General features: G+C 32.8%; 2 protein-coding genes and 1 pseudogene across 2 annotated transcripts; 1 reads left to right on the top strand and 2 right to left on the bottom strand.

Annotated features, from left to right (window-relative positions):
• Positions 1-312: 312 nt before the first annotated feature.
• LOC125837075 (uncharacterized) lies at positions 313-3531 on the bottom strand (annotated as a pseudogene).
• A 7949-nt stretch (positions 3532-11480) lies between these two features.
• LOC125837102 (uncharacterized) lies at positions 11481-13401 on the top strand. Its single transcript, XM_049516247.1, has 4 exons — positions 11481-11717; positions 12369-12479; positions 13010-13090; positions 13211-13401. The coding sequence occupies exons 1-4, from the start codon at positions 11490-11492 to the stop codon at positions 13283-13285; spliced, it is 495 nt and encodes a 164-aa protein (XP_049372204.1). The 5' UTR covers positions 11481-11489; the 3' UTR covers positions 13286-13401.
• A 296-nt stretch (positions 13402-13697) lies between these two features.
• On the bottom strand, positions 13698-26066 carry LOC125837107 (protein GLUTELIN PRECURSOR ACCUMULATION 3). Its single transcript, XM_049516252.1, has 16 exons — positions 25901-26066; positions 25707-25804; positions 23048-23186; positions 22939-22967; positions 22197-22293; positions 22061-22116; positions 21860-21967; positions 20471-20527; positions 19873-19964; positions 18937-19021; positions 18411-18563; positions 17782-17867; positions 16668-16835; positions 16472-16584; positions 14927-15017; positions 13698-14038 (listed from the first exon to the last, which is right to left on the bottom strand). The coding sequence occupies exons 1-16, from the start codon at positions 25960-25962 to the stop codon at positions 13967-13969; spliced, it is 1506 nt and encodes a 501-aa protein (XP_049372209.1). The 5' UTR covers positions 25963-26066; the 3' UTR covers positions 13698-13966.
• Between the last annotated feature and the right edge of the window lie 518 nt (positions 26067-26584).

Genomic DNA, 26584 nt, shown 5'->3' with positions numbered 1-26584 from the left:
ATTTTCGCATATGCAATGTAGATTAATATTACCCTGTTAGTACAAAGGCAACCAATCCAAAACTCTTACAACTGCTAAGTGACGAATATTGTTAAATTTAATTAAGGGCATTAACTGTAACCACCTTCAATTATGCGAACTCTCTCCGTACTAGCCAACAAAAAATAGATATGTTTCTAACTAATGTCTATAGAAAGACAACACATACTTCTCTGTATGCACAGGAAGTCCGTTGATTGTCAAGGGAAAAAATAAGCACAACTTCAATCGGATAGCTAGCAATACACAGACATATCTCATAAAATCTTACACAATAGTTCGGACATCTTATAACTTCACTTCCATTGGCAAAACCAGGCAAAAGAAGTTGAACTTAACCAGACAAAACAAATCATGAAGCTGTAAAATAGTAATAGAACAAGCCATGAATTGTCTTATCTGAGACAGACGTTGCATGAGTCCTCTCTATGGCCAGGAGAGGTGCTGCAAATGCAAGCATCATCTTTGGACTTTAGGAGGCAAAGGATGCATGCATCCCAATGTCGCCCTGGAAAATGCACATGTTCCATGAATAAAAAAATTGAGAAAATAAATACATATGCTTCCAGATTGCGATGAGACCAAAGAAACGAGTAAATAAAGTCCATAAGTATGTTACAACAAGGTGCAACGAATTCACCAAATTCAGTGCTTGATTAGAAGCTTCTGAAGTCTGAACGGATGAACAAAATTGTTTTATTTGCATCAAAAAGATGATGCTCCATATATAAGAGGTACATTACATCCTAAAAGCTAAATGTCTTCTTATGCATGCATCCACTCTGGGTTTCTTACAATTCAGAAAACAGTTATTCAGCAAAAGCTACATGTCTCCTTAATTGAAGAAAGAATTTTGTTTGTAACATTTAGACTTTGACATTTCCATAGCAGGAATGTCATTGACTAGACCATGAATGAGGGAAAAGTGATTTTATACCTCAATGCTGTCACTGGAAAATACAGAAACTACTTCAGAAATAATAACACAAGACTTTTTTCAGTCTTTCATTACAAAGTTCAAAGAAGTATGAATTTAAGAATAATTGAGTCGATTTCTTTCCAGGAATATACGGCATGATAACATAGTTACAAATTGGCCAACTGTCTACAAAGTGGAGATTAACGACCAAGAGAGAATTAACAAATGTGTCACCTATTTTCATGCTTTTACAATGCTACTCAAGTCAAAACACAGATGTGGTCCTAACATCAAAAAGAAAGCCAAAATGGAGAAATTAATTATCAACTGACATGAATACCAGTTCCAGAAGAAATTAAAGTCCTCAGCTCTGTTAAATGTTCGTCATTTGAAATATGGAGTGCGATGCGGAGATTTGTCAGTAACGCTTCTTGTTCCCAACTCAAGGGACCAGAAGCATACAATGCCTCCAAAGTGCAGCGATAAGCATGCAACTCCAAGTCACGAATATTTCCTGCTACATTCTTCTCCGAAGAAAGACGGCAGCTTTCCTCCTCATGTTCTTCTGCTGAACTTTGAAAGGACTCTGCATCACTGCACAGAAGATCAGGTACTTCACAATGAACTTCAGCTGAAAAACTAGAAATTTTATTTGGACTCTCATGATTAATACTACAACTACCGACAGAGCATGCATCACTATCAGAATCATTAGATTCTCCAATTCTTGCAGGGGAATAGCCATTGGTACCACTTCTTTTTGCAGGGTTCAATCCATAATATCCATCTGACCAACTGTTAAATGAAGCACTCACATACTTCTCATCCATCCTATTTCCGTTCCACCTGGTAATATCATGTGTGTCCCCCTCCAAGGCAGCCGGAACTATTTTCCGTCTCTTAAAATCTCTCTCACCTGCCACTACCTCCTGAATGTTTCTAGATGATTCGTCTGGCACCCTCTTCAGCAACACCAAAGAGCTAGCATTACACTTCTTCCTTTTAAGATTTCCTTGAGCAGCCAAATCTCCATCTCTAACATGAAATCCATTCCTAGCACTTAAGACAATGCTCACCTTTTTATAAGATCTTTGAGCAGGAAGCTGGTCAGGTTTCGCACACGTTCCAGATCCCTGTAAGTGAAAACCAACATAGGGTCAATAAATGAATCACAAAGAAGGGTTTTCTTTCCACTAAGACATTTCCTAAACAATGAAACATACAACCAACAATAAGCAAAATGAATCAAGAGAGGTTTGTATAAAAGGCCAAAACACCCAAAAATAAAAGCAAAGCGACATCATTAAGAATTTCTATCTGATAAATTCAATAAATAAGATTGGAGGAAGAGTGGGATGCTTAATTTCTTCTGTCATTTAAATTACTCGCGAATAAAGTCAATATTCAAAACAAAGAACGAAGATGGAAGGGCCAGATTAAAGACTTGCCTTTCCAATCAAGTGCCATTTTTCATCTTGCCAGCATTGTCGCACTCTGGTGTTCGATCTATGAACTCTAATCTCCTGGGAACACCCAGTTGGGTGTACCAAATAATAGTCTCTATTCAAAACCTTCACAATAATAGCAGTTTTCCAACAACAATCATCAAACACCTCAATAATTTGACCACTTTGCCCATTCTCCACACCCTCTGAAGGAAGGGGGCTTGGTCTGATCTCCCTCCTCGAAACCCTCTCACCCCTCGCTTCACTTTCCATACAAGGATAATAATCATACCTCACAGAGTAAGTATGTCCATTACCCGATATGATCTCTGCAGGACACCATGATACAGGTGAATCCTTCCTGTTCATCACCTCAACTTTACTTCCTTTTTTAAACCTCATGACTATAATCCAAACCAAAACCAATAACCTGATTTTTACAAAGAAAACAACAGTTACACATCAGAACCCGAAAAACCTTGTCCAAGTAGAATCAGATCAAACTTATAAATGAACAAAAATGCCATTAAAATCAAAACATATTTTGACTAAATCCAAACTGATACATAACAGAAAAACATCAAAATTGTTTCTTTTACATCAGATGATTCACATAACAAAATTTCTACTCAAACCCCCAAAAATTAACAAGCTCTAAGCACACAAAAAATAAACCCAAAAAAATAAAATTAAAATAAACATAAAAGTACTATTTTTTTTCAAAAATACTAGACGAAATCACATTGATCAATTTTTTAAATAAAAAATTCAATGAACAAACTACAGTAGGCACTAATCACAAACATATATACAAAAACTAAACAAATTAATAACCAAAAATCAAATCTTTACCAATGAATTGCAAAAAAAAAACAAAAATTACGAAAAAATGCAATCGATTCAAACAATTAGGTATAACAAATTCAAACAAAAATACATAAAATTAAAGACCTTTTCTTGAAATTGATGAAATATTTCAGCTTATGAAGTTGTTGATCGCAACTTAGATTGATTTATCGAAGAAATCAAACGAATTTTCGCTTTTTTTTCGATTTGGGTAAATGGTATTTTTTGTGTTCTAGGGTTTGGTCATTAGGGAAGAAAAAAAATATTAAATAAGAAAAAAAGAAAATAATTCAAATATTTATATTTTTTGAGAAAGAAAAAAAGAAAAAATATGGAAAAGGGTATTATGGGAAGATAATGAAATATTTGATTCCAAAATTTGATCCACCAGAAAAACTTGAAAGGGCCCCATAAAAAAATGCACGCTTTTTATGTTTGTTTCAAAGAATATTTTTATGTATTTTATATTTTTAATGGTTACTTACAAGTTACAAATCCAATTTGTGTGACATGAAAATATTCTCCACATAAATATATTTTTTTGGCACACTTGTCGGCCGTCGTTTATCGAGGATATGACTTTAAATAAAATGATATAGAAATTAAGGATCAAGGTAGAAGATTAGATTTGTCTCAAAATAAATGTCATTTAGGAACTTAACAGAAAAATAGTATATTTTCCAATTATACCTTTGTATTTTAAATCACTTCTTCTTAAAGAAACGTCTAATAAATAGGAGTAATTTGGTCAATTATACATTTAATTCGTTATTTTACTTTATAGGCATGAAATGAGTTTTAATGACACTTATTTTGGGATGGGATATCTTTCTATTATCTTATTTTGTGATTCTTATTATTATATTTTTTTCTACGATTAACTTATATTTGTTATCGTTGTTGTTTTCTCTATAAAAAAAAAATAACATGACTTAGTCAATATTGTATTTCTCTTTACATACATGTTTAGAATTATTTTACTTGAGCCGAGAGTCTTTTGAAAATAAAAAAATTTTCTTCACCATATAAGATTAAGGTTGCATACATATCATTTTCTCCAAAATCCACTTTTAAAATTACATTGAATATATTATTATTATTATTATTATTATTGATGACATCATTTTATTTTATTCGATCTTCATATTATTGAAAAATGATCAGAATTAGGAAAATAATTACAGTATGAAATCCGATATATAAATTTTTCATATTAACTTTATTTTGGCAATTTTGTATTGTATCATTTAGCTAATGAAACATGGGATAACTCAGCAAATTAAATGTCTTGATTTCATTTTTTATATTTTTATTTGCTTTTAAAACAAAGTTAAGTTACCAAACTTTGATCTTAAACACCATATTCTATGTTTAATACAAAATTATATAAACATCTGCTAATAGAAGTAAATGCACAACTAATCCAGTAATTATTAATCCTCATATATACTACAATCTCTAAAAGGTAAGTTCCTTATAACATCATTTTATATATTATAGGCTAAATATCTAAGTAGATCTTTAAATTTTATACGATTGACAAGTTTGACACTCCAATTTATTTAGCGATTAGATATACATTTCAGTTAAATAGAAATGTGTCTCATAAACAATCAAGTTATAAGCAAAACCAATCATGTGAGCATTACTTGTCGATGATATATATGATGTAATATGAGATTCAAGATAACACACAATAATTAGCACTAAATAGGAAATAAGGAGAAAAAAATAGATATTAATAGAGACAATAATTAGAAAAGGATTTAATTAATTAGATAAAAGTAAAAATTAAACATCAATTAAACAATTGTAATTCAAGAATAAAGAGAATTTGAACTTATACAAAGAAATATATATACTTACCTAAGTAATCGAACACTTTCAATTAAAAAAAATCAATGAATCTTTCTCAAAATTTTCAAAAGAGCCTAAACATCAAATGTTCATTCGAAAACTTATCTAATAGACTAAACCTTAGTTTCTGTTATTTATTTATTATTATAGATAAACTAACGTAAGTTAGTTACAAATAATACAATTGAGCTAAAATCAAGGAATTTGCATTGTGTAGCCAATTTACTAATCAATTGACCTTCAATGCTTACCTTCATTCATTTGCTTCTGCAAATTCACATTACTCTGTTCGTTTTAATTTGTTTGTCCTGATTTGATTTGATACGGAGTTTAAGAGAGTAAAAAAAAAATTAAAATTTTATGGTCTTAAATTAAAGATATGTTAAATATATCAAAATGTCATTTAACATTATGGTCTTAAAATGTCATGTGGAAAAATTAAAATTAAAAAGCTGCTTACAAAACAAACAAAAAAAGAGGTAATTTTTTTAGACGAATAAAAATAAATATGACAAACAAATTGAGAGTTTGAGACAGATGAAATATTCTATTCTTCTTCTCCCGTAGTCCCCTTTACATGTGTCTATAATCAAGGGTGGATCCTACTATATAGTATCGAATTCGTCTAAAGATAGAAATAGTATCTCTAACGTAAAACATAAATTTATCTATAAAAATTTACTAAAATTGCTTCCATAACTTTGAAAATGTGATTTTATGTATAAAATTTACTAAAATTGCTTTTATAACTTTAAAAACATTATGATTAAAATATTAAGAATTTAAAAATTAAATTTATAGTATTTTAGTTCTGAATTCACCTCGATTTATAATATCATAATATTTTATGACTAGAAAGACTTCCAGCTCTACTTATCTATTTTCTCCGTCTCAACATCATCCGCTTCATGAAGGTCAATTTAAATAAAAAATTTATCAAGCTAATATTTTGATATTAAAAAATTATACGAAAAGTACAATAAATTTTACTTTTTTTTCATGTTAATATGATGAAAAAATATATATTTTAAATTATTGATCAAAATTTATATAATTTGAATTTCGGAAAATAAATTTATCTCCCCCCCCCCCCCATCCTCCCCTAACCCCCAACAAACACCACCAAAGCTGAGACATGGAATCTTCCTAATTCTGTTTAATTATGTGGACAGTCAAAATTGACAAAAGGTACGAGACCAAATTAAGGAGAAATATTATGCACAATAATAAGATGAAAACATAAAGAAAAGTTTGACAACCATAAAGAGAATTAGTCCAAAGTTTGGACTAATTATAATAAAATATTATTGCAAATTGAACTAACCCTTAAATCTAATAAAATATTTTGTCATCCATGGTTAAATGGAATTTCAAAAGGTCGAAAGTTTTTTTTGTTTTGTTTTTCTATCGAATTTTGATTTGGAGTCTACTAATTCATATTCAGGTCAAATATGATCTATTTATATAAAAAAAATGTTTTTTAATATGATTTTTTCATATTTACAATCTGAATTCTATTCATTTCACCACAATCCTCGTTGATTAGGGTTAAAAGGGATAAGACAACAACAAAACCATGTTTTCCTTTGTAGTTTGGACCTTGAAATAGTATGGAAGTTTTATCTTAATTAGCAAATTAGTAGCCACTAATTTCACACAAATGCTAATTAATAAAAGCAAGAGGTCTTTTTTTTTTTTTTTTGTTAAAGTCCTTTTTTGATCATGAAATTAGGGACATCCAATAGTTTTTGATTAAAAAAATAAAATTAACACCAACACAATCATCTCGTTTGATACCTTCGTGAAATCCATAAAATTGTAACACAAATTAAACTTATAGACTAGAGTATAGTAGTATTGGTGCGAGTTATTTCTTAAATAAATAGAGTTAACGGTTAATAACACATTTAAAGTATTTTAATTTTTCAAATTTTCTATCAGATGTGTGAGCTTTTTTATTTCAACTATCACCAAATATTTATCAAAACACTCCTTAATTATCAGGTATTCATTTTTTTCCTACCGTAAAAAATATCACCATTATTAGATATAAAAAGTGTTTCAATAAACATTTAATAATATTTCAGGTAAAAAACGCATGCACATAGTTCAGATCAATATAAAACCCAAAAATCAAAATTACTTTATATATGCATTTTTTTACCGTCACTCAAATATGTATATAATTCGATTCTTGTTGTCTCCTGTTGAAAAATTGTGAATTAAGAAATAGGCTATTTGTTGATGTGCATGTGTCTTCACATCAAATATATAAAATATATATTATAGTAGTAGTTTTTTTGCAACTATCGAAAACCTCATTATAAAGAAACCAAACATGCATATTATTAAATTAAATAGTGGTTAATTAATTAAAGAGTTGATATATACTAGGATAAATACTTTATCCATCATAGAAGTCATCTCAACCCAAATGACAGATCTATATAGTTGTCAAAATCTTATCATACAATTTATTCTCTTCTTAATAATTTTTAATTAGTAAAATTTGAATCTGATTTCAACTCTAAAGTTAATAAGTACTACCTAATATATATTTTTTTTCATTGATAATTTCCTTTTCCTTGGAGTATATTCCATGCATAGACCAATTAGGTCAAAACCAAATTTTCAAATGATGTTAATTCAAGAAAAAAGTAAAATGCAATGATCAAGAAACAACAACGATATTTTCAGCATAGTCTCACAAAATAGGATCTGGAAAGGATAAATGTGTGTAGACCTTATATCTCCTTATAGGTAGAGATCAAATTGTTCCGAAAAATCCTCGACTTTAGAGAAACGGTCCCAAAAAAAAGTACTCCTAAAAAGGTACAAGTAACAACAAATGAAAATAATAGAATAATCAAGATGCAAAAATAACAAATAGTAACATAAATCAAAAGACAAGAAACTATGTACAGAAGAAGAAAAAAAGTAAAATGTAATGCAATTACATAAATTGTGATTTTAAGTTCATTATATTTGAAAAATTAGCGTGACTTCATTGCAAAATAAAATTATTTTAGATACTATATTTTATATGGTATGAATAATTGTTCGATACAATTGGCTCATTTTTTTTAGATAAATATAAAATTGTGTTGATCATAAATTGCCTCTTGTTAACATGTTGAATTGCTCTATTGATGTGTATACTGGCTTGATATGCATTTTTTTTTCCTTTCATTCAATATTCAATATTTGCTTTAAGATTTGATCAATTTAGATTTTTGATAAGTTCCATTTTAAAGGATAAAATGCTTTTTATCAAAGATAATCATATATAATCTGAAACCTCTAATAAAAAAGGCAAAAATGGTTCGGTGAACCCTTATATTTGTATGCGTTTGTATTGTGAACCCTTCTACTTAATCATTTGTCAACTGAACCCTTAAACTCAATAAAACACAATTTAACAAACCCCTCTGACTATTGACCAGGCTTATGTGGCATTAGGATGTCCGAGTTGGCAAAAGTGTGTTACTACACGCCTATTAAGGCGAGTGAGGAGCATTTTTACTTAGAAAAATATTTAAAATTATAAAATAATATATTTTTTAATTTTTTTAAACCATTAATTAAAAAACTCCTTCTTCTTCACCCATTACACCTCCTTTTCAGCCATATCCATCCCCTGCCCAAGCTGGTGATGCGATCGCCAGACACCGTTGATACGCAGTGGAGTGAGAGAGAGGCACGGCTGGTCAGGGAGAGGAAAACGAGGTGGGTGAGGGTGCGAGGATCTAATCATGGCAGCAAAAATGGTGATGGTGTGTGGCTGAGATGAAGGCGCAAATGGTGATGGTGTTCGGCTAGATCTGGTGTGGTGGCTTAGGTTGTTGGTTTTGTGAGGTTGGAGAAGGAAAGGAAAATGGTCGTGACATGTAGCGGAGATGAAGGCAAGTAAAGGAAGGAATATGAGTGGTTTCGCTGGCAACAATGGCGACGGCGGCGAACCATGAAACAGTGGGAAGGGGAGAAACTGTAATGGGTTTTACTTTAAATAATATAATTAATTTTTTATTAATTTACTTTTTATTAAACAATTTTGATTAATAATTTTTAAAATAATTATGACATGACATTAATATATTTGATATGTATATGACATGTCATTTATGTAAAGGAGAGTGAGCTACACACATGGTTGGAGGGGTTTAAAAGACTCATTTTAATTGAGTTTAAGGGTTCAACTGACAAATATTTAAGTAGAAGGATTCACAATACAAACGCATATAAGTATAAGGGTCCACAAGACCATTTTGCCAATAAAAAATGAAGGAATAGTTTACTAAAAAAGAACATGACATGAATTTCCTAAAATAACTTCAAATCCATTTTTTTTGCAAAAAATAAATAAATCACTTTTTCCATCTCCTTCACCATATTGATAAAATTAATAGAATTTTGTTGTTTTGTTAACCACTTTGTTGTTGCCAACTTCTTTTGTCTAGTAGCACTTTACTTTCATCCACTATTTCACTACCCTATTATATTTGCACATTTGTCCAAATTCCAAAAACTCAAAGAGACCCTTATCCACAAAACCAACACTTGTTTTTCCTATTTTCGTTCGGGAAAACACAATTAATATAAAATATAATTCGTAAAAACTTGTTTTTTCTATTTTCGTTTAAGGAAGTCATTTTCTTATTTTTAAGCAACTTCCTTTTCCTAAAAAAAAATATTTTCCAAAATTTTTAACCAATCAAACATGAAAAAATTGAAAAATATATGAAATTCTTCTTTTTTTTTTTGGTATTGTGCGATCCAATCGACTATATAAGTAATATTTTGAAATTTTTGAAAACCCATTACTTGAAAAGTGCAGCATAAGGCAAGGAATGACACAATTCATAAACAATTTACTTTATTGTTAGTAAAAGTATTAAATAAGTAATTTTAGATCGATAAAATAATAGATATTTCTTCATTCTTATTTAGAAGTTTGGATTTGAGTTCGGACTATAAAGCGCTTTGGGTTGGGAGTTTTTAACCTTTAAAGTGGGACTTTCCGACATAAATTCAAGTTAATTTGACTTCAAACCGATATCAAACCCCATTTTAAAAAAATAAAATAAAATTTTAGATGTTGACATAAAACTTTTAACCATGAATCGAAATTTAATCACACTCCAATATAAATATTAAATATCGAGTTTAAAAAAAAAAACTAGGACAAATTAAGACTATCCCCAAAATGAGGTATCATATTGAAATGTGTCCTCGAAGATATCTTCTTAACCATATGTTACACTTCCTCGTAGGTGTGAGTTGTGATTGACTATTTATCTCTAAAAATTAACAAAATTAAAAAAATTGAACACATAAAATTTAAATTCTAGATTTGTCTCGCGGAATACCACTTCGTCATTTTTGTTTTACTAGATATGTATTTATAAGCCAAAATAAAAATAGTGTACAAATATAAATGCTTAATATACATATCAATAACCCCTTAAACTTTTCAATAAAATTCTAATAGTCAAACTACGATTTGTTTCAATTGAGTACGTGAACATATAATAATATATTTCTATTAGACAATTTCAGTTTAAATTTTGATAAAACATATGTGGGTCAAATACCTATTTATGAGTAGATAAAGGAAAAATCACTTAAAATATGTCACATCTTTTAATTATACACATTAATCTTAATACATCGTAAAACCTTAAATCTATTCTACTTGAGATTGGTGTGTATAATTAACAAAGATGACATATTTTATGTGATTAACTTAATTACCTAGGTAATCTATACTTGAGAAGACGCACAAACTTTTTTTCTCAAATTTAATTTGAATTGAAAATGTCTAGTGAATTACGTGCTCACTTGAAACAAATCATACCTTGAATTTACCTTTACCATAATTTTAAGTAAGAAATGATGTGGTGTAGACATTTAAGTTAATAAAAAAGCACACATATCATTTTTTATTAATCTGCTATAAATATTGAGTGAATAATTTTTTACCGATCAACATAAATCACTTGTCAATTCAGACTAAAAACAACCCCCATCAAGTATTTGAAGTAACAAACACTCGAATGAATCAAAATAACAAACCACATAGCCTACCCCTTTCCTTCAAGCAAAAGCCTATTTTAACATTTGCTTATTATTAATAGACAATTCATTCCCATCAAAGTATTTATATATGCAAAAATACATTTCTAGGCAATGTTTTGAAGTTGTAATAAAACTTAGTCATATATTAAAAAAAAATGTGTAACCTTTAAATTGTTTTGAAGTCAAGAAAAGAAGTTAGAATAATTGAAGTACAAGCAATATGTGGTACTAATATTAAAAGGGGGTCAAAATGTGAAGGGAAAAAAATTCAAGATTGTAAGGAAAAATTAATATTTGAATTGAAGATTATGATGAGTAGTCTTCAAAGTGTTAGTAGTAGTGGAAGAACATCAACAAGTGAGGATAATAATAATATTAATGATAATGAAGATCAAGAGATGACAAAATTGGCATTGGCTTCATTTCAAGCAAGAGAAGAACAAATTGAGAGGAAAAAAATGGAAGTGAAAGGAAAAGTTGAGTCTCAACTTACCCGGGCTGAGGAAGAAACTAGGCGTTTGGTTCGTGTCTGGGAGGTACTGTTCATATTATCTGTCTTTTAAGATTTTAGGCATATGGTTTTGTGTCTTAAGATATGGTTCATATGATATGTCTTTTAACTAGGAGGTAAGGTTTATATTATGTTGTTTAAGACTCGATGCATTTGGTTTACGTTTGAGACGTATGGTTTATGTTATTTGTCTTTTTTAAGATTCTAGCTAGGTGTTAGATTCGTTTCTCGGAGTTATATATGGTTCATATTATTTGTCCATTAAGATTTTAGGTGTCTGGTTAGTATTTTGGAAGTACAATTCGTACTATCTGTTCTTTTAAGATTTTTGCACATCATTAAAAAAAAAAAGAGAATTGGGTATTTTATATATAGGAATAGTTATCTAATTAAATGACCCCCTTTATATCTATTTTGTATGTCAACATAGGATTCAAAAACTTGACATTCCTTCCTTTAAGAAAAACGCATAAGAAGGAAAGATCTCTTGCTTCAACATTTTCTGCCTGAATTGTTGATCATCACCTGACCTTACATGGAAACCTCGTGCTGAGTGATTCTCCTCCCATGTGATTTTCCGAAAACATAAACATGTGATGTAGTAAATAGGAAACTACAACCAACTAATTTGGAAAATTATTATTGCAACTAACTAATTTTGATTATTTTTGTGAAGGAGCTTGAAGTGTTGACAGATCCAATGAGAAAAGAAGTTGCAATGGTACGCAAGAAAATTGATGTGATTAATCGTGAAATTAAATCACTTGGACAATCATGTCAAAAGAAGGTATATTCTTTCTTTCTTTCTTTCTTTTTTTTTGGTTTTATATTAGTTAAATAAATTACTTATTCTATTGGTAGTTATACTAATCAATTAATTTATATCTTTCTCCTAATACTCCTTCACATTTATAACCGGCCAAGCTTTTGGGAAGCAAAAAGTGTTTTTTACATACATATTAAAAAAAGTAATTATCTTAGAAAATCAAGGTGTTTTGACCTAGTTTTTAGGGTGGGGGGGGGGGGGGGAGATAGTAAGTGTTTGAGTAGTAGTAGAAATTACTTTTCAAATATTGAAAAAGATAATTTTTCCCTATAAGCATTAAAACTTTGGTCAACATCAATTACTGCTCTAATATCAGCAAAAGTATTAAACACAAATTGATATCCTCCATTCCGAAAAGCACTTTTGACAAAAAAAAATATTTTTTTCAAGCAAATTATGAAAGCTTGATAAATAGGTTATTATTTGAATACGCAAATGTGTTTGTAATTTTAAGTAATTTTTTGTTTAATAATGTTCCTCTTGTAAATTAGGAGAAAGAATATAGAGAAGTTTTAGAGGCTTTCAATGAAAAGAACAATGAGAAAACTCAGCTAACATCCACTCTTGTCGAGGTAAAGATTCATAATTCATAATAACCATTCTTTTATATATTCTTTTTTTTTTAAATTACTTTTAAGAAAATACCCCTAATCTAATTAACTTTTTGTTGTTGTGTATTTGTCATTTTTTAGTTGGTGAAGGAAAGTGAGAAACTCAGAATGGGGAAGCTAGAGGAACTAAGCAAAGTTTTAAATCCCAAACGCTAGTAAATGCTATCAACATATTCTATGTATTATATCTACCAATTCATTTTAACTTTCACTTTATATCCCTTCAAATAATGTACCCCTAATTCCCTCCCTTGATTTGATTTTTCACCATTGTTGAGATTGTAAAACAAAAAAAAAAGTGAGATTTGTTTGGTTTTACTCTTCATCATGTCTATTTCACTCATGTAACGCGACGTTGAGAACAACAACATACTCTGTATACAGACATTACCCCTACCTTGGGAGGACCCTAGGCTCAAGGAAAATACAAATAGCGAAAGTAAAGAAGCCACACCAAAATACTATAGGAAGCATGACAAAGCATTAATCTAGAAAAAAGAACATTAACTATAGTAAAATAATATAATAATCGAAGTACATGAAACTACAGAAGTTGAGTGAGAAAAACTTAATGCAATGTATGAATTTTGAACTATATGAAGGATGACATATATTCATTACTATAAACTATAATGTCGTAGTCACAGATAAAAACAGCAGAGGTATAAAAGTCAATATAGGAAAAAACTAACACAATCTGCCAGAGAGCTAGGAGGTTAATGGAGTAAATTCAAGATTTTGCATGTCCTAGCTAATTCATAAGGGTTGACAAAGAGCAGTAGAATTAATCTCGAAGAAAAGCTCACGATGAAATATACCGTATAGATTTTGATGTTTTTAGCTTGATCCTAAATCCAAAAGGAGTTGTCTGTACTCAGCCAGCAGATGTGGGATATCATCCATACGCAACTGCATATCACAGAAGAGAAATCACTCAAAACTGATGAATCAAGAGGAGCAAATGACATCGAGATTCATTACTACTAAAATAAAACAAAAGAAAAGACAAAAGTGAAGAGCTAGCAATAAATAGACCATAGATATAAACATATGCATAATGTCTTGTAGGTTATGATGGCATTTTATGATTTAAATGGAAAAACGTAGTCACTCGGGATTCATCTATCTTACTTCAACTTGTTTGGGATTGTCAAGTCTCACATTAGTTGAGTGAATGTATTGTGGTCTTCACATGGTATCAAACCCAGACCCAACAATTCTTGTTGTTGTGTTTCATAGTGTGTTGGACCCCTGCATTATGTTATTCACTCTCTAGTTTCAAACATGGGCATGTGGGGGAGTGCCAAGTCCCAAATGAGAACAGCGTACAAAAAGTTAGCATTTGAAGATTAAGTATAGTGTGATATGGAAATATGTAACATATTACAGTACCTTCTAGTGGAACGTAATAAGTCAAGGAAGCCCAAAAAAAATAAAAATTACTTGTGAGGTTTGCATTGAAGAGAGAACATAACTGTAAAGGAACCTAAAGTATTAAATACAATCTGTAACCGTTTTAGGATAATTTCAGAATTATTGTGTTACTAGTTTTGAAACAAGTACGAGTTAGTTCTTCTTGGTAACGAACCACATAACGAATTCAGTAAAGCCTTAAGAAGAGTAAAAAAGAGCAAAGTTCTTTTGACTGTGCTGAAGCTAGGATCAACCCTCAACAAATCAGAATACTAAGCACCGAGGACGCTTGATCAATGAACATGAGAGATGATAGTGAAGCAACCAAGTATTCAGATGTAAATAACATCAAGACTAACAAATAGAACCTTCAAGAACTCATACCTGACTAACATTCTTGATATGATAGAATCTGCAAGTCTCTTTCCCCAGAGATCCAGGATTCATTGATTGCAAGAATGCTCCAAGATTTTCCCTACATCAAATGATCAAAAGTTATAAGAAGGTGACCCACATTTCGCCTGAGGTATTCCCTGCCCCACCATTTTCTTTTTTCTTTCCTTTTCAGGAGAAGATTTGTTCCTACTTCCTTCAAACGTGTGTGGTTGTACATTCACAAAGAACGTAACTAGATTTGATAGCAAGTATGACATATTTTATTTGAAATCAATGAATAACTTACTCCTGAGTCCTGACAAACATCAATAAAGTCAGTGTCTACACTTAAGTCATACTGGTTGAAAGGAGATTCTAAAATTTCATCATCATATCCAAAAAATCTATAGTATAATGCCACAATGTTTAGTCTCACACCAGTAGAACACATGAAAACTTCAAAAGATCATAAGCAAAATACTTGCTAGTTGCTACCACACAAGTCTGTCATAACTTGGGGTAATCATGAGTTCTTGTTATAGAAATTTTGGAGAGGAGAATTCTCAATCTCTGCCACTCTTTTAAGACAGTGATGAAATAATTTTTACTACATCAATGATCAACCTGCTTACATAAAATAGCTACAATACCTAGGTATTTATAAAACTTTAATCCTAGATTTTTTTTATCTTTACTAGTTCATGTACAAAATCATACGTGCATCCTCATTAATTTTCTAATACATGAACCAAGTAAAATTCATGTATTTGATGAATCAAGTTTATTTTTTCAACACTTAATGCACGGATGAAACATCCCAGTCTGGTGCTAAAATACTACTCTCACTGTTCTAATTTATGTACGGTGTTTGACTGGGCTAGTATTATATGTGCAAGGAGGCGGGCAAGGACGTGGTTCTTCTTCTTCTTCATTGTGGTCTTACCATGAGGTTATGGTGGGACATGTTTAGGTGGTTTGTTACTTCTTGCGCAATGCCAAAAACTGTGGAAGAGTTGATTGGAAGAGCGGGAGAAGGAGGAGAAGACATAGGGCATGAAATGTGGTCCCACTTGTGTTAATGTGGGTTGTGTAGAGAGAGAAATACAATAGCTTTTGAGGGGTAGAGTCGGGCTTTTCTCAATTGAGGAGTAGCCTCTGATCCCATATTTTCATTTGGTGCACCCATAGAGTTCCCAATTGTATAGAAGATTAGGTGGAATTAGTAGAGAATCATTTATTTTTGTAGATTCTTTACCTTTTGGTATACCCCTTGTATACAGCCTATTTTTGGTCATGTTTATGAATGAAAATACGTAGGACAGACTAAAAAGAAAAGTATGTCTATAAGTCAGAACGGATTTAGTATTATATTCCAACAATGCAATAGCCTTTATACTTACACTTCACTAGTGAAATTTACCATTACTTCACCACTCACAAAAGTTGTCCAGCTTGATCATCTTTTCCAAATGTAAGTTCTTTACATTCATAAGAAAACCAGAACTTAACCAGATATCAACCCAACACAAAAATGTAAAAAAACAGTGATCTCACTCGTTAATGAGGGTAATGCAGCGCTTGTAGTCACGAAGTAATGGGCTAAGCTCTTTTAATTGAATTGACTTCGGCGAGGACTTTGACCAGTGGTCGCGAAGTGCTTGTACAGCCTTCAGTGATCAAACAATTCTAGGTTAGAAATTGCAAAGCATTCTCTTATGGCATAACATATACTGAGCAAAGAAACTATAACCTCCTTATTACTGAGAGCTCCCTCTCCAATGAATTTAGATGCCAATTCTAATAATTCTGTATCTTCCAGCTCATCTACAATTTTCTTTGCATTGGGATTGGAGATGGATACTGAAATTCCTATCCTTTTCTGCAACTCAGACACAGCATCTTCTTGCATTTGCCTCTCCTATCAATATTCAATAGTAAGAAAGATTTAAACCAGTTGATGCCTTGTCTGTCATACAAGCAGTATCAACACACTCATCTAAATATCAATCAAAGCACAATCAGAATAAAGAGGACTACTAGGTTGACAGATAAAGACATGGTAAAATTGGCACCCTCAACTACTGCCACCCACAAAATCATCCCCTCTCTCTCCCTCTCTCTCTATGACATGCATAAACATACTCGAGGAAATCAATAGAAACTATTATTTAAAAAATGCACACACATGCATGCATGTAGATGGTATCGTCTGGCAATCACTTGGTTAGAGAAAACACCGTGAAGCTTTGGAAAGTGGTCAAAGCTGAGGTGCCACAACTTTGAGGTCATCAGATTAATTCCATGCAAAATCAAATTGACCAGTGTCTGTTTATACTCTTCCCCAGATGAATAAGGTTGGATTTGTCATCCTCTATATGTGGATATCTTTATTATACCATAAACAACTATCTTGATTTAGTAACACCTCCCATAAAGGGTCGTACGTTCATTGCTTCACTCCAGGAAAATTGTTTGACACCTCATTCTTTGATAAGACGAGTAAATGTTATTAATTACGAAAGAAATGTCCTATCCAAAACTAACAAAGTAGATTAAATTTCTTTTCAAATTTGAAAAGTTCTCATCTCATATCCAAGTGATTCAAATTTTCTAAGCGGCTCTTTTTTTCTTGGGTATCATTCAGTAATCACTGCTTGATGTTTAACTTCATACGGACTCCACTGATCAATTCCGTCCATGAGTCAAATATGATATCAAACTCTTTGATACATCATCCAGCTGAGATGTCAAGGCTCCAAATAACAGTGAAAAGGAACTGAATGTCATATTGTCCTAACATAAACAAATCTTAACACTTGATGTGAGAGGGCAGTGATGGAAAATGAAACTTCAGGGGCCTATACCTTCTCCATACTTGTCATTGAAGCATCCTGGTTTTCATGGATGGCCTTGGGAGGAGGAGCCGTTACGCGCTTAGCAATTGGATCATCTAAAGATTCAGAAAAAAACAAACGCACAAGAGGTCAATTGAAAGAATGAAAATGTTGCGTACACAACTCTAAGACAAAAGAACTTTCTTCACTTCTCCAAGACATGCATTAGCTCAGAGCTAGCACTATCTGTTGTCAAATTGTGTAACATTGTTAAACAGTACAACTCTAGGACAATTTAAACAGGTGACAGTTGCTTAAATGGAAGCTATTTTCCTGACATATTTTCATACAATACTACTGACCAACTCAAACAGGGCTATATGCAAATTCCGAGGAAAATTTGGAAGTTGAGAAGATAAAAACAAGCTTCTGATATCAATTTCCAAATGATCTAACAGAATTACAGTTCAACAGCATATAATCACACAGGTAATACATAAACAACAGAGGAAAAAATGCATGGAGAACAGAAATATGTTAAGGGAGTAATCACATTAAGTTGATAGAACAAAATGATAGTATAAGTTTTTGGAAAAAGAAGAACTCCACTTTACAATGAGAGACTAGACAAATCGATGCATTTGAATGGGACTCAATACCTTCTGGAACTAACCACCACAGATCACCATAAGTTGATTTTCCGTCGAACCCTCCAAACAACAAATATCGTGACCCAATTGAGGTCATTGAGTGGTATGCTCGTGCAACTGGCGGTTCATTAGTAGTTGCTAAGCGTTTCCACTGTACAGACACTGGAAACAGAAAAAGTTAGAACAAAATACTCTTGTCGACTATAAACAAAATCATGAATGGTTTTCAGGCCATTTAACTATGTGCCTCCATCTCAAATAAAACCTAGACCAATAAATTGTGGAGAGATTTGTTTTAAATTGTGGAGAAATTTGTTAATCTGGTTAAGTCTTCAAGGTTGCCAGAATACTTTTGTCTGTACAAGCTATATAGAAATATATTAATGTAGATCAAGAGTATGATGGACTGAAAATGTAAAACAAGCTCCACCATGAGAAGAAAAGTAAAAGCTGTAATGTACTACTAGTTGCAAAGCCTATATCAGTATATGGAGTGGGATAGCAATTGTGGAAAGTATTGATTAACCATGCTTACCCCTGTCTAAAACAACACAATCATTGTAGTAAACATCATACCGACTCAACCAACCACCAGTTCCATGACCTCCAAATAACAGGAGCTGCAGAGAAAGTGTAGGTCAGTATGCTGTTTCCACAATCTTTTGTTTGTTGCTGGAAGGAGGGAAAGGTTTGAGTGGCTAAATCAAGTGGAAAGTGGAGTTATTACATAATCAAAAATATATAAAGTGGAATCGTAATAATCATTAAACAACCATACTTATACACTCTAATGTAACAGAAATTGCATAGAGATTTAAGTCAACCTGGGGAAGTTCATCTAGAATTTAAAAATTAACAATGACTGTTACTGCTGATATAGACACAACTTTGTATTTTCTAGTTTGGGCTTACTCGAACTTGCATACACTTACGCCCCCCTAGGTGAAGAGATATGTACATACAACTCCGAATTTTATATGCATCAATATGAACAAACAACTATGGGAGTTAATTCAGAAGGAAGTAACGAGTGTATGAGTTAGTAGTTACAGAAAATTGTTATTATTCACCACCAATATTCTTTTGGTACTTCTCAAAGTGGCAACAGTGCATCAACCACAAAAGATTTCGGCTCCTACATTTCTACTACCAGATGACACAGAGTGGGTTAAACAAAAACTTGGGATCCTATCCTCAAGGAGGTATTATATGCTATTGAAATTGTACTCCCCGAGAAACCTCGAGGTGTAACAGTAATAATTGCGCACATCAGAAAGGTGCTAAGTATGTCTTCACTGCAAACAAATTTTCAAGGGATTTGACAAGATAGATGATGTTAGATGTAAAACACATCGCAGCAGATAAACATCAACACCCCAAGAACAGTGCTAACTCATTCTTATGTCCTTGTATCAACTATTTAATTGTAGAGATTTTGTATAACGTGATTTTCACCATGAAATGGACTTACATGGAGTCCTCCAGATGTAACTGTATGTCCACAACGCGCTGTAGGAGCTTGACCTGGAATCTTCAGTTGGGTCCATCCAGGGCTTTCATTCTCTTCCTTCCAGAAAATCAGAAATATTGATATATTCAGTGCTAAAACAGAATAGTCATAGAAGCTTCAAGGGAGAAGTCAAGAAAGGAAGGAAGTGGAAAGACAAAAACATGTTAAACTAACCACAGGAGAGACAGGGAACAAAATGCCATGTGCATACATTGTATATAAATGTGTGTGTGTGTGTGTCAAAAAGATGTCTATCCGATAGCAGTAAATGAAATAGAAATTTAAGTTGTACTAACTAACGTATTTTGTCAAGGCCAGCCAAACTCATATTTTCTGGGAAGATTTGTTCCTATTTCTGAAAGGCTGGATAAGCACAACCACATGAACTATTAACTGAAAATGTGTAACATGCCATACCATTTTTCAAGAAGCAACATGATGAAGGTAAATCACATTTTCTCTTACAAAACTGATGATAATTTTGAGAGAAAGGAAACGTCACTAATTAAAACGAAGTCTACAGATAAAAACTGAAGATTCAAGGCAAAAGTATAAGTACCTTCTTCAATAAGGCCCTTCAAAGCCCATAAGTCAGCCATGATTGGCCCTCCTCCTCCTACCCAAAATTAAAGTTAAATACGTCGGTTCAAATATTCAGAAAGGCAATCAAGTATCTGAAGAACAAATAGATGAAACTACTGTACAACCAATTAAAGATATCAATGCTACCTTGGCCACAAAAGGGGGGTAAAATAGTAAAAGCATCACTAACATATGTAATTGTGATAAACATACCTTCAAATACAAATAACTGAACAGTTAAGTTAGGATGTTTGTCAAAAAGAAAGAAATATTTGAAAGCAGAGTGTGGGTGCTTTTATGTCATCATTACAAGAGGACCATGCTAGAGATTAAGCTCACCATACAATTGGATGAAAGCATGAACAGTAACTACAGCAAAATGATACAATAATTGAAGTACAAGAAACATCATATACTAACCGAAATCGAAGGACAAGAAACTACAGGAGCAATATTACGACTACTAGAATGGGTGGATAGCAAGACAAAGTACTATGACCTACTATCTACTTGATTGTTCAGTAAGATGAAGGATTTTCTCACTTTTTTTTACCAAACAGACAAAACTAGAACCTTATTGTCGCATAAAAAATAAAAGAAATCATTTATGTACTTGAACTATTGTTACCATCCACATACTTGTAGAACTTTGCTACAGTTAGGTGACTACAATGCCATCTTTTTTATGACTCAGAAAGTGTCCTAGGAAATTATCAAGTAGAAGGTGTGTGATCTTATCATGAAGTATCACCAGGAGAGAGAGAGAGAGATCTCAAGTAACTGAGACCCATCACGCCTTGGTAGCCTGTATAGATATTCCTGTCTATATCTATGATCTTTCTAAACCACTCCTCCGAGTAATGAATCATTTACTTCAAATACATTTTAAGAGCTTCATACCTACATAATTAGTTTAGCATGTAGCATAGAGGTACAAGAATAAATCCTTAACTTCATGTACCATACTAGGTGTCCTTGAAATTTTCGCTTATACAATAGTGAAACTAAATTTACTCAAGGTATTTATTGATATAAACTTTTTTAATCTAGAGTGTATAAAAGGGGAGAAAGGAAAGAAAGAATAAAGGTTTGTGCATGGTGTGACCGGACAGAGGTGCTTGTGCAGGAAAAGGTGAAGGGTTGAACTTCAGATACAAAATTTCCATCCAGCTTTAGTTAGACTACCTTCGTCTTATCCTTTCAACAAAACCGTTTGTCAAATTTATCTATTGCTCAATATAATAAGTACAAGATCTTCAAAGCAGCATAAACCCTTTACAATGTATGAAAATAGCTGAATAGCAAGTTATAGAGAGGAACATGATATTTCCAAGACAAAATAATCATGATTATCATCCATATTTACCTCTACCACCATAGACAAGCAATCTTTTCTCAACCATAGTAGCAGTATGGCCACATCTAGGCGGAGGTATAGCTCCCAAAACAGCTAGCTCCCTCCATTCAAGAGTCACTGCTCAAAATAATTTTAACTGTTAAGGATAAATTGTTTTCCGACAAGAGAAAAAGGAGAGTGGAAGCCTAGAATTACTATCAAAGACAGTACTTGTGTCCAAGATATAGACATCCGACAACCACTTTTTACCATCCCAGCCACCAAACCTGCATGCATGTAAAGTCCAAACAATAATGAAAGATTGATAGGAAATATAAGCACCTCCAGAAGCAAGACGAAATCTTACATTACAATTTTACTGTTTCCAATGGCTGAAGCAGCTGCAAAATCCCTTGCAGAAGGTAAGTCACCAAAACTTGTCAGCTCTGACCATTGCCATATATCTAGCACCACAGAAGATATAAAAAATCAAGTTGGAAGTCTGATGAGAGGGAGAAAAATACTTTCTTCACATGGTGTATGACTTGGAACGCTATACTAACTATGGATTACTCGAGGAGTAGGAGGAGTCTGGAATAGCTAGTTGGTGTTATTTATACAAACCAAACAGTAATTTTTGAGGATGTAGATTGTATACTGCTTCATTGCAGCTCTACTCGGAGTTATGCAGCTAGCATAACCTGTGTTTGATACCACACAGACACTACTGAGAGCTGTGGAGGAAACTTTGGTAGACTGGAGGTCAAGGAAGACGGACACTAGGAAGAAGGAGCTGTGGACGTGTCAATATTAAATGCATCTATTGGCTGATTTCAAAGAAAAGGAATTCTTCTGAAGGAATTGAAGATCTATGTATGACTTAACTCCTTTCTGATCATTAGTATTTTTTAGGGCAGAAGTGTTTTCTAATACTGTATAGATAGTTAGAAGCTTATTTTGGGGCTTTGATGTAAACCTGCACCGTTTAGTGATTGGTGAGCTATCAGTGAGATTAGTTTGACTTATCAAAACATCTGATGGTGAAAAGAGGAAACAAAAAATAATCATGCATTTTTCTTTACATAGCCATGGTAGAAAGCAAACTTTACCAGTATCCAGAACCCAAAAATCACCCAACCTGAAAAAGAGGAAAAATATCCAGTTTAATTGAGAAGCCGCAATAATATATAACATACAAATTACATAGCATTTGCATGCCTTCTACCACCGGATCTCCCGCCAAAGATGAACATATGACAGTCAATTGCGACAGCAGCATGGAATGCTCGTGGGCAAGGACCAACTTGGCCATCAGAACCACTACCCGTGCACTCTGGCTGAAACCACAATTTGTTTTCTGAAATATTAACGACATTTAGATTTAGAATATCAAAACAACTGACCATGATTCAATGCACAGAAAAAAAACTGGCTTCCAGAAGCTGATTTTGGCAATGTCACCAGAGGAAATATCTATCAAAGAGGCCTCAATCCCACACTGGCTGGAATTGGCCATTGAAGATTCTACATGTCTGTTCCGCTCCGTTCACGCTCATTTCGTTCAAGTACTCGATAGTTTATCTTAGAAAGAAATATTAGTGGTCCAGTAAAAGTGTAAAACTATAGGTTCTGTAAAACGTAAAGTTATTCCTACACTGAAATACATATCTCTAGCCAAACTAACTAAAGGTTCTCCAAGTTTTTCACACTATTCTAACATGACAACCAAGTCTCTAATCAAACGAATTAGACATTCTCTAGATCTCGCACTTATTCACTAAATACAAGTCTCTAGTCAAGCTAACTAAAGGTTTCCGAAATTTCTGTACAAGATTGGAACTTGAAGATCTACTTAACCTACTTTCGAGACTGGGTGACTAAGGTTGCACCCAGCATAATCCAAAAATGGAAATGAAGAGATTCCACAATTCTATTGTCACTGTGCAGTGAAGAAATAGGTTACTGGTATATTCCAGGTTTTGCTGACATAGGTAGCATCAATTGACCAACGGACTGTTCCATCTGTCAAAGTAATCTTGTCAAAGAAGCATCTCTTAAAACTGTCCAGGCAGAGAAAATCACCTTCATACGGAGTTACTCCTCCATGTGTGCTTCCAAGTCCTGTTATCAATAATTCCATTTTGAGAACATAGGTGGTTGTTGCCATCTTGAACTGTGTACAGACCCTGCCCCATGAAATTCTGTCTAGCTATGATTCTGTTATGCTGCTACCTTCAATTGAAGCTATAAGGTCTATAACTCTATAAGGTCAGTATACTCCCAGTCTTGTAGGTTCCTTCTAAAGGTGAGGTTCCATGCATTCCTCTCCTTGTTTTCAGCTAGTGGAATCCCGATTGCAGGCATCATAGCTAGTGTACATAAGTCATTCAGTGAATTGTTTCCCATCCATCTTTCCTTCCAAAACTTCACATGAGCTCCATTCCCTACCTTGTAAGAGATATTCTGAAAGAATTAATTCCTGTAGCTAGAGCCTAGCGATATGATCCATAGGCTAGTGTCATGGCCTGATGAAACCCTTTTGGTGAAACAGTTGTTCTGAGCCCCTACTTGGCAGTGATGACCTCCTCCCATTAGCCAAGTTACACTCGCTCAAATCTCCATAGCCATTTGATTAACATGCTTTTGTTGTGAAGCTTAAGGCTCCTTATACCTAAGCCACCTTGTGATTTAGGTTGAGTACCTTTGTTCCATCACCAAGTGAAATTTGTGTTTCTGGTTGTTTCTTCCCACAGGATTTACCTTCTAAATTTTCAAGCTTAAGGACTGAGTTACGTATTGGGAAGCGGGTCATGTAATGTGTTAGCATGTCGTTCAGTACACTATTGATCAGTGTCAGTCTACCACTCATGGATAAGTACTGTATTTGCCAATTGGCAAGTCTCTTCTCTAATTTCTCAATGATAGCATTCCAGATTCCATTTGATTTGAGCTTTGCTCCCAGTGGCAGACCTACATAAGTAGTGGGGAATAAGCCAATGCTACAACTAAGGACCCCTGCTATTTCTTCTAAGTTTGGATCCTCATAGAAATCTCTCACATACTCCAACACTGAGATGCAAATTCTTAAGGAGAACTAACTATAGGTTCTATAAATGTTGCTCATTCCAATGCTGACATACAAATGTTAATCAAACAGAAAAGACTCCCAACAAATATGGAACGCAACTTTGCTCAAAATGACATGTTTAAATTACTCTTAAACTAACATGTTCAAAATACCAAGTTTGACTCGAATAAATAGAGAATTAAATGTTACCTGTTGTATTTTGTGTCTATATAGTTGGTGGCTTGGTGCAATCTATCCGACTGTAAATACAACTGATAATCTTTTGGATTTGTTAGCTCCCTGGTCCTAGCATAGTCTTTACTATATTGAAGCTAACACATTCTCTTTTGTACTCTATGCACTGATGCCGTCAATTAAACTACCTACCTCATCAAAAAGGTTTCCGAAATCTCACTCTTACTAGGACACTGAAATGCAAATTCTTAAGGGAAACAAACTATAGGTCCTCTAAATGCCATTTATTTCAGTACCGACATACAAATGTTAATCAAAACTGAAAAGACTTCCAACAAATATGGAACCTAACTTTGCTCAAAATGACATACTTAAACTACAAAGTTTGTAGTCAATGAAGTGGATTGACAACCATGAGGTCTCACATTCAAATCCAAGCAAAGACAAAAACACACTAGGTGATTTCTTCCTATCTATCCTAGAGTTACTAGCTATCTATTGCAAGCAGGAGCTGGCAGGTATCTCGAGGAAATAATCGAGGTGCGCACACTGTTTGACTCAAGTAAGGAGAGAATTACTTATTAAACATTAGTTGTTTAGGAGAGAATCACATACCAATATCATACACAGTGATGTCACTAAGGAACTTCTTGTCAATTAATCCTCCGAACACCACGACTTTCGATTTCCCAATGTTAACAGCAGTGTGTCCACTGATAAATTGGTAACAAAATTAACGAATTTAGCTTCAAATCCAAACAATCCAGACACAAACGAAAACAAATTGAACTAAAAAAATCTCATTATACCTTCGAGGTTGTGGAATAGCTCCGGCGAAATCTGCCGGAGATGCTCGAACCCAGTAGTGCATTTTCGCTTCTCCTTTTTCGAGAACTTCAATCACCTGAAATCATATGAGCTGAAAATGTTCCCCTACTGGATCCGAATCCGACTTCTTCTTTTGATCCGAACCCGGATCCGACTTTGACTTGCCTATTCGATTCCGGGAGTGCAATATGGAATTATTGGATTAACGATTTTTAAATGATCTGTTAATTTTTTTTTTGTTGAGTTATCCGTTTGACTATAAGATTTTGATAATGATTAAATTGATAATCTAATAAAATTACATTAAAATTATTGTTTTATTTCAAATTATATGATTGTGGCGATAGATCTTTTGCATTTTATAGTTATTTTTAGTATTTTATTTTTTTATAAAATCGTTGAGTTGTTGGAGTTCTATCCGTTAGTGTAAGTTATGAACCGATTTTGTATTTCTTTTGCGAGATTGTTATTGTGCTACTTCCATTATTGAAGTTTACTACTTAACTAGAAAGAAAAACTTATTTGAATTTGTTTTATTCTTATAATTTGTGTAGGCTTTTATGTACATATGTAAATTGTGTATATATGAACAAATGGAAAAAATTTAGTTAGATGAGTATTTTCTTACTAGTTAAATTATAAATTGAATTGTTAAGAATCAAAAA

This window comes from Solanum verrucosum, unplaced genomic scaffold, assembly GCF_900185275.1.
Source record: "Solanum verrucosum unplaced genomic scaffold, falcon-dt-bn FXZP01000165.1, whole genome shotgun sequence".
Classification (NCBI taxonomy): Eukaryota; Viridiplantae; Streptophyta; class Magnoliopsida; order Solanales; family Solanaceae; genus Solanum; species Solanum verrucosum.
Note: the sequence above shows the minus strand (reverse complement) of the source record. Positions and strands in the feature narration are given on the sequence as shown.

Excerpts from the sequence above, each read along its gene's own strand:
- LOC125837102 (XM_049516247.1), top strand. The coding sequence starts at position 11,490 with ATGATGAGTAGTCTTCAAAGTGTTAGTAGTAGTGGAAGAACATCAACA. Across the intron at positions 11,718-12,368 it reads GTTTGGTTCGTGTCTGGGAG|GAGCTTGAAGTGTTGACAGA; the intron begins GTACTGTTCATA and ends ATTTTTGTGAAG. Across the intron at positions 12,480-13,009 it reads GACAATCATGTCAAAAGAAG|GAGAAAGAATATAGAGAAGT; the intron begins GTATATTCTTTC and ends CTTGTAAATTAG.
- LOC125837107 (XM_049516252.1), bottom strand. The coding sequence starts at position 25,962 with ATGCACTACTGGGTTCGAGCATCTCCGGCAGATTTCGCCGGAGCTATT. Across the intron at positions 19,965-20,470 it reads GAAGGGCCTTATTGAAGAAG|AGAATGAAAGCCCTGGATGG; the intron begins GTACTTATACTT and ends TCTGGAAGGAAG. Across the intron at positions 17,868-18,410 it reads GTGGTGGTTAGTTCCAGAAG|ATGATCCAATTGCTAAGCGC; the intron begins GTATTGAGTCCC and ends CTGAATCTTTAG.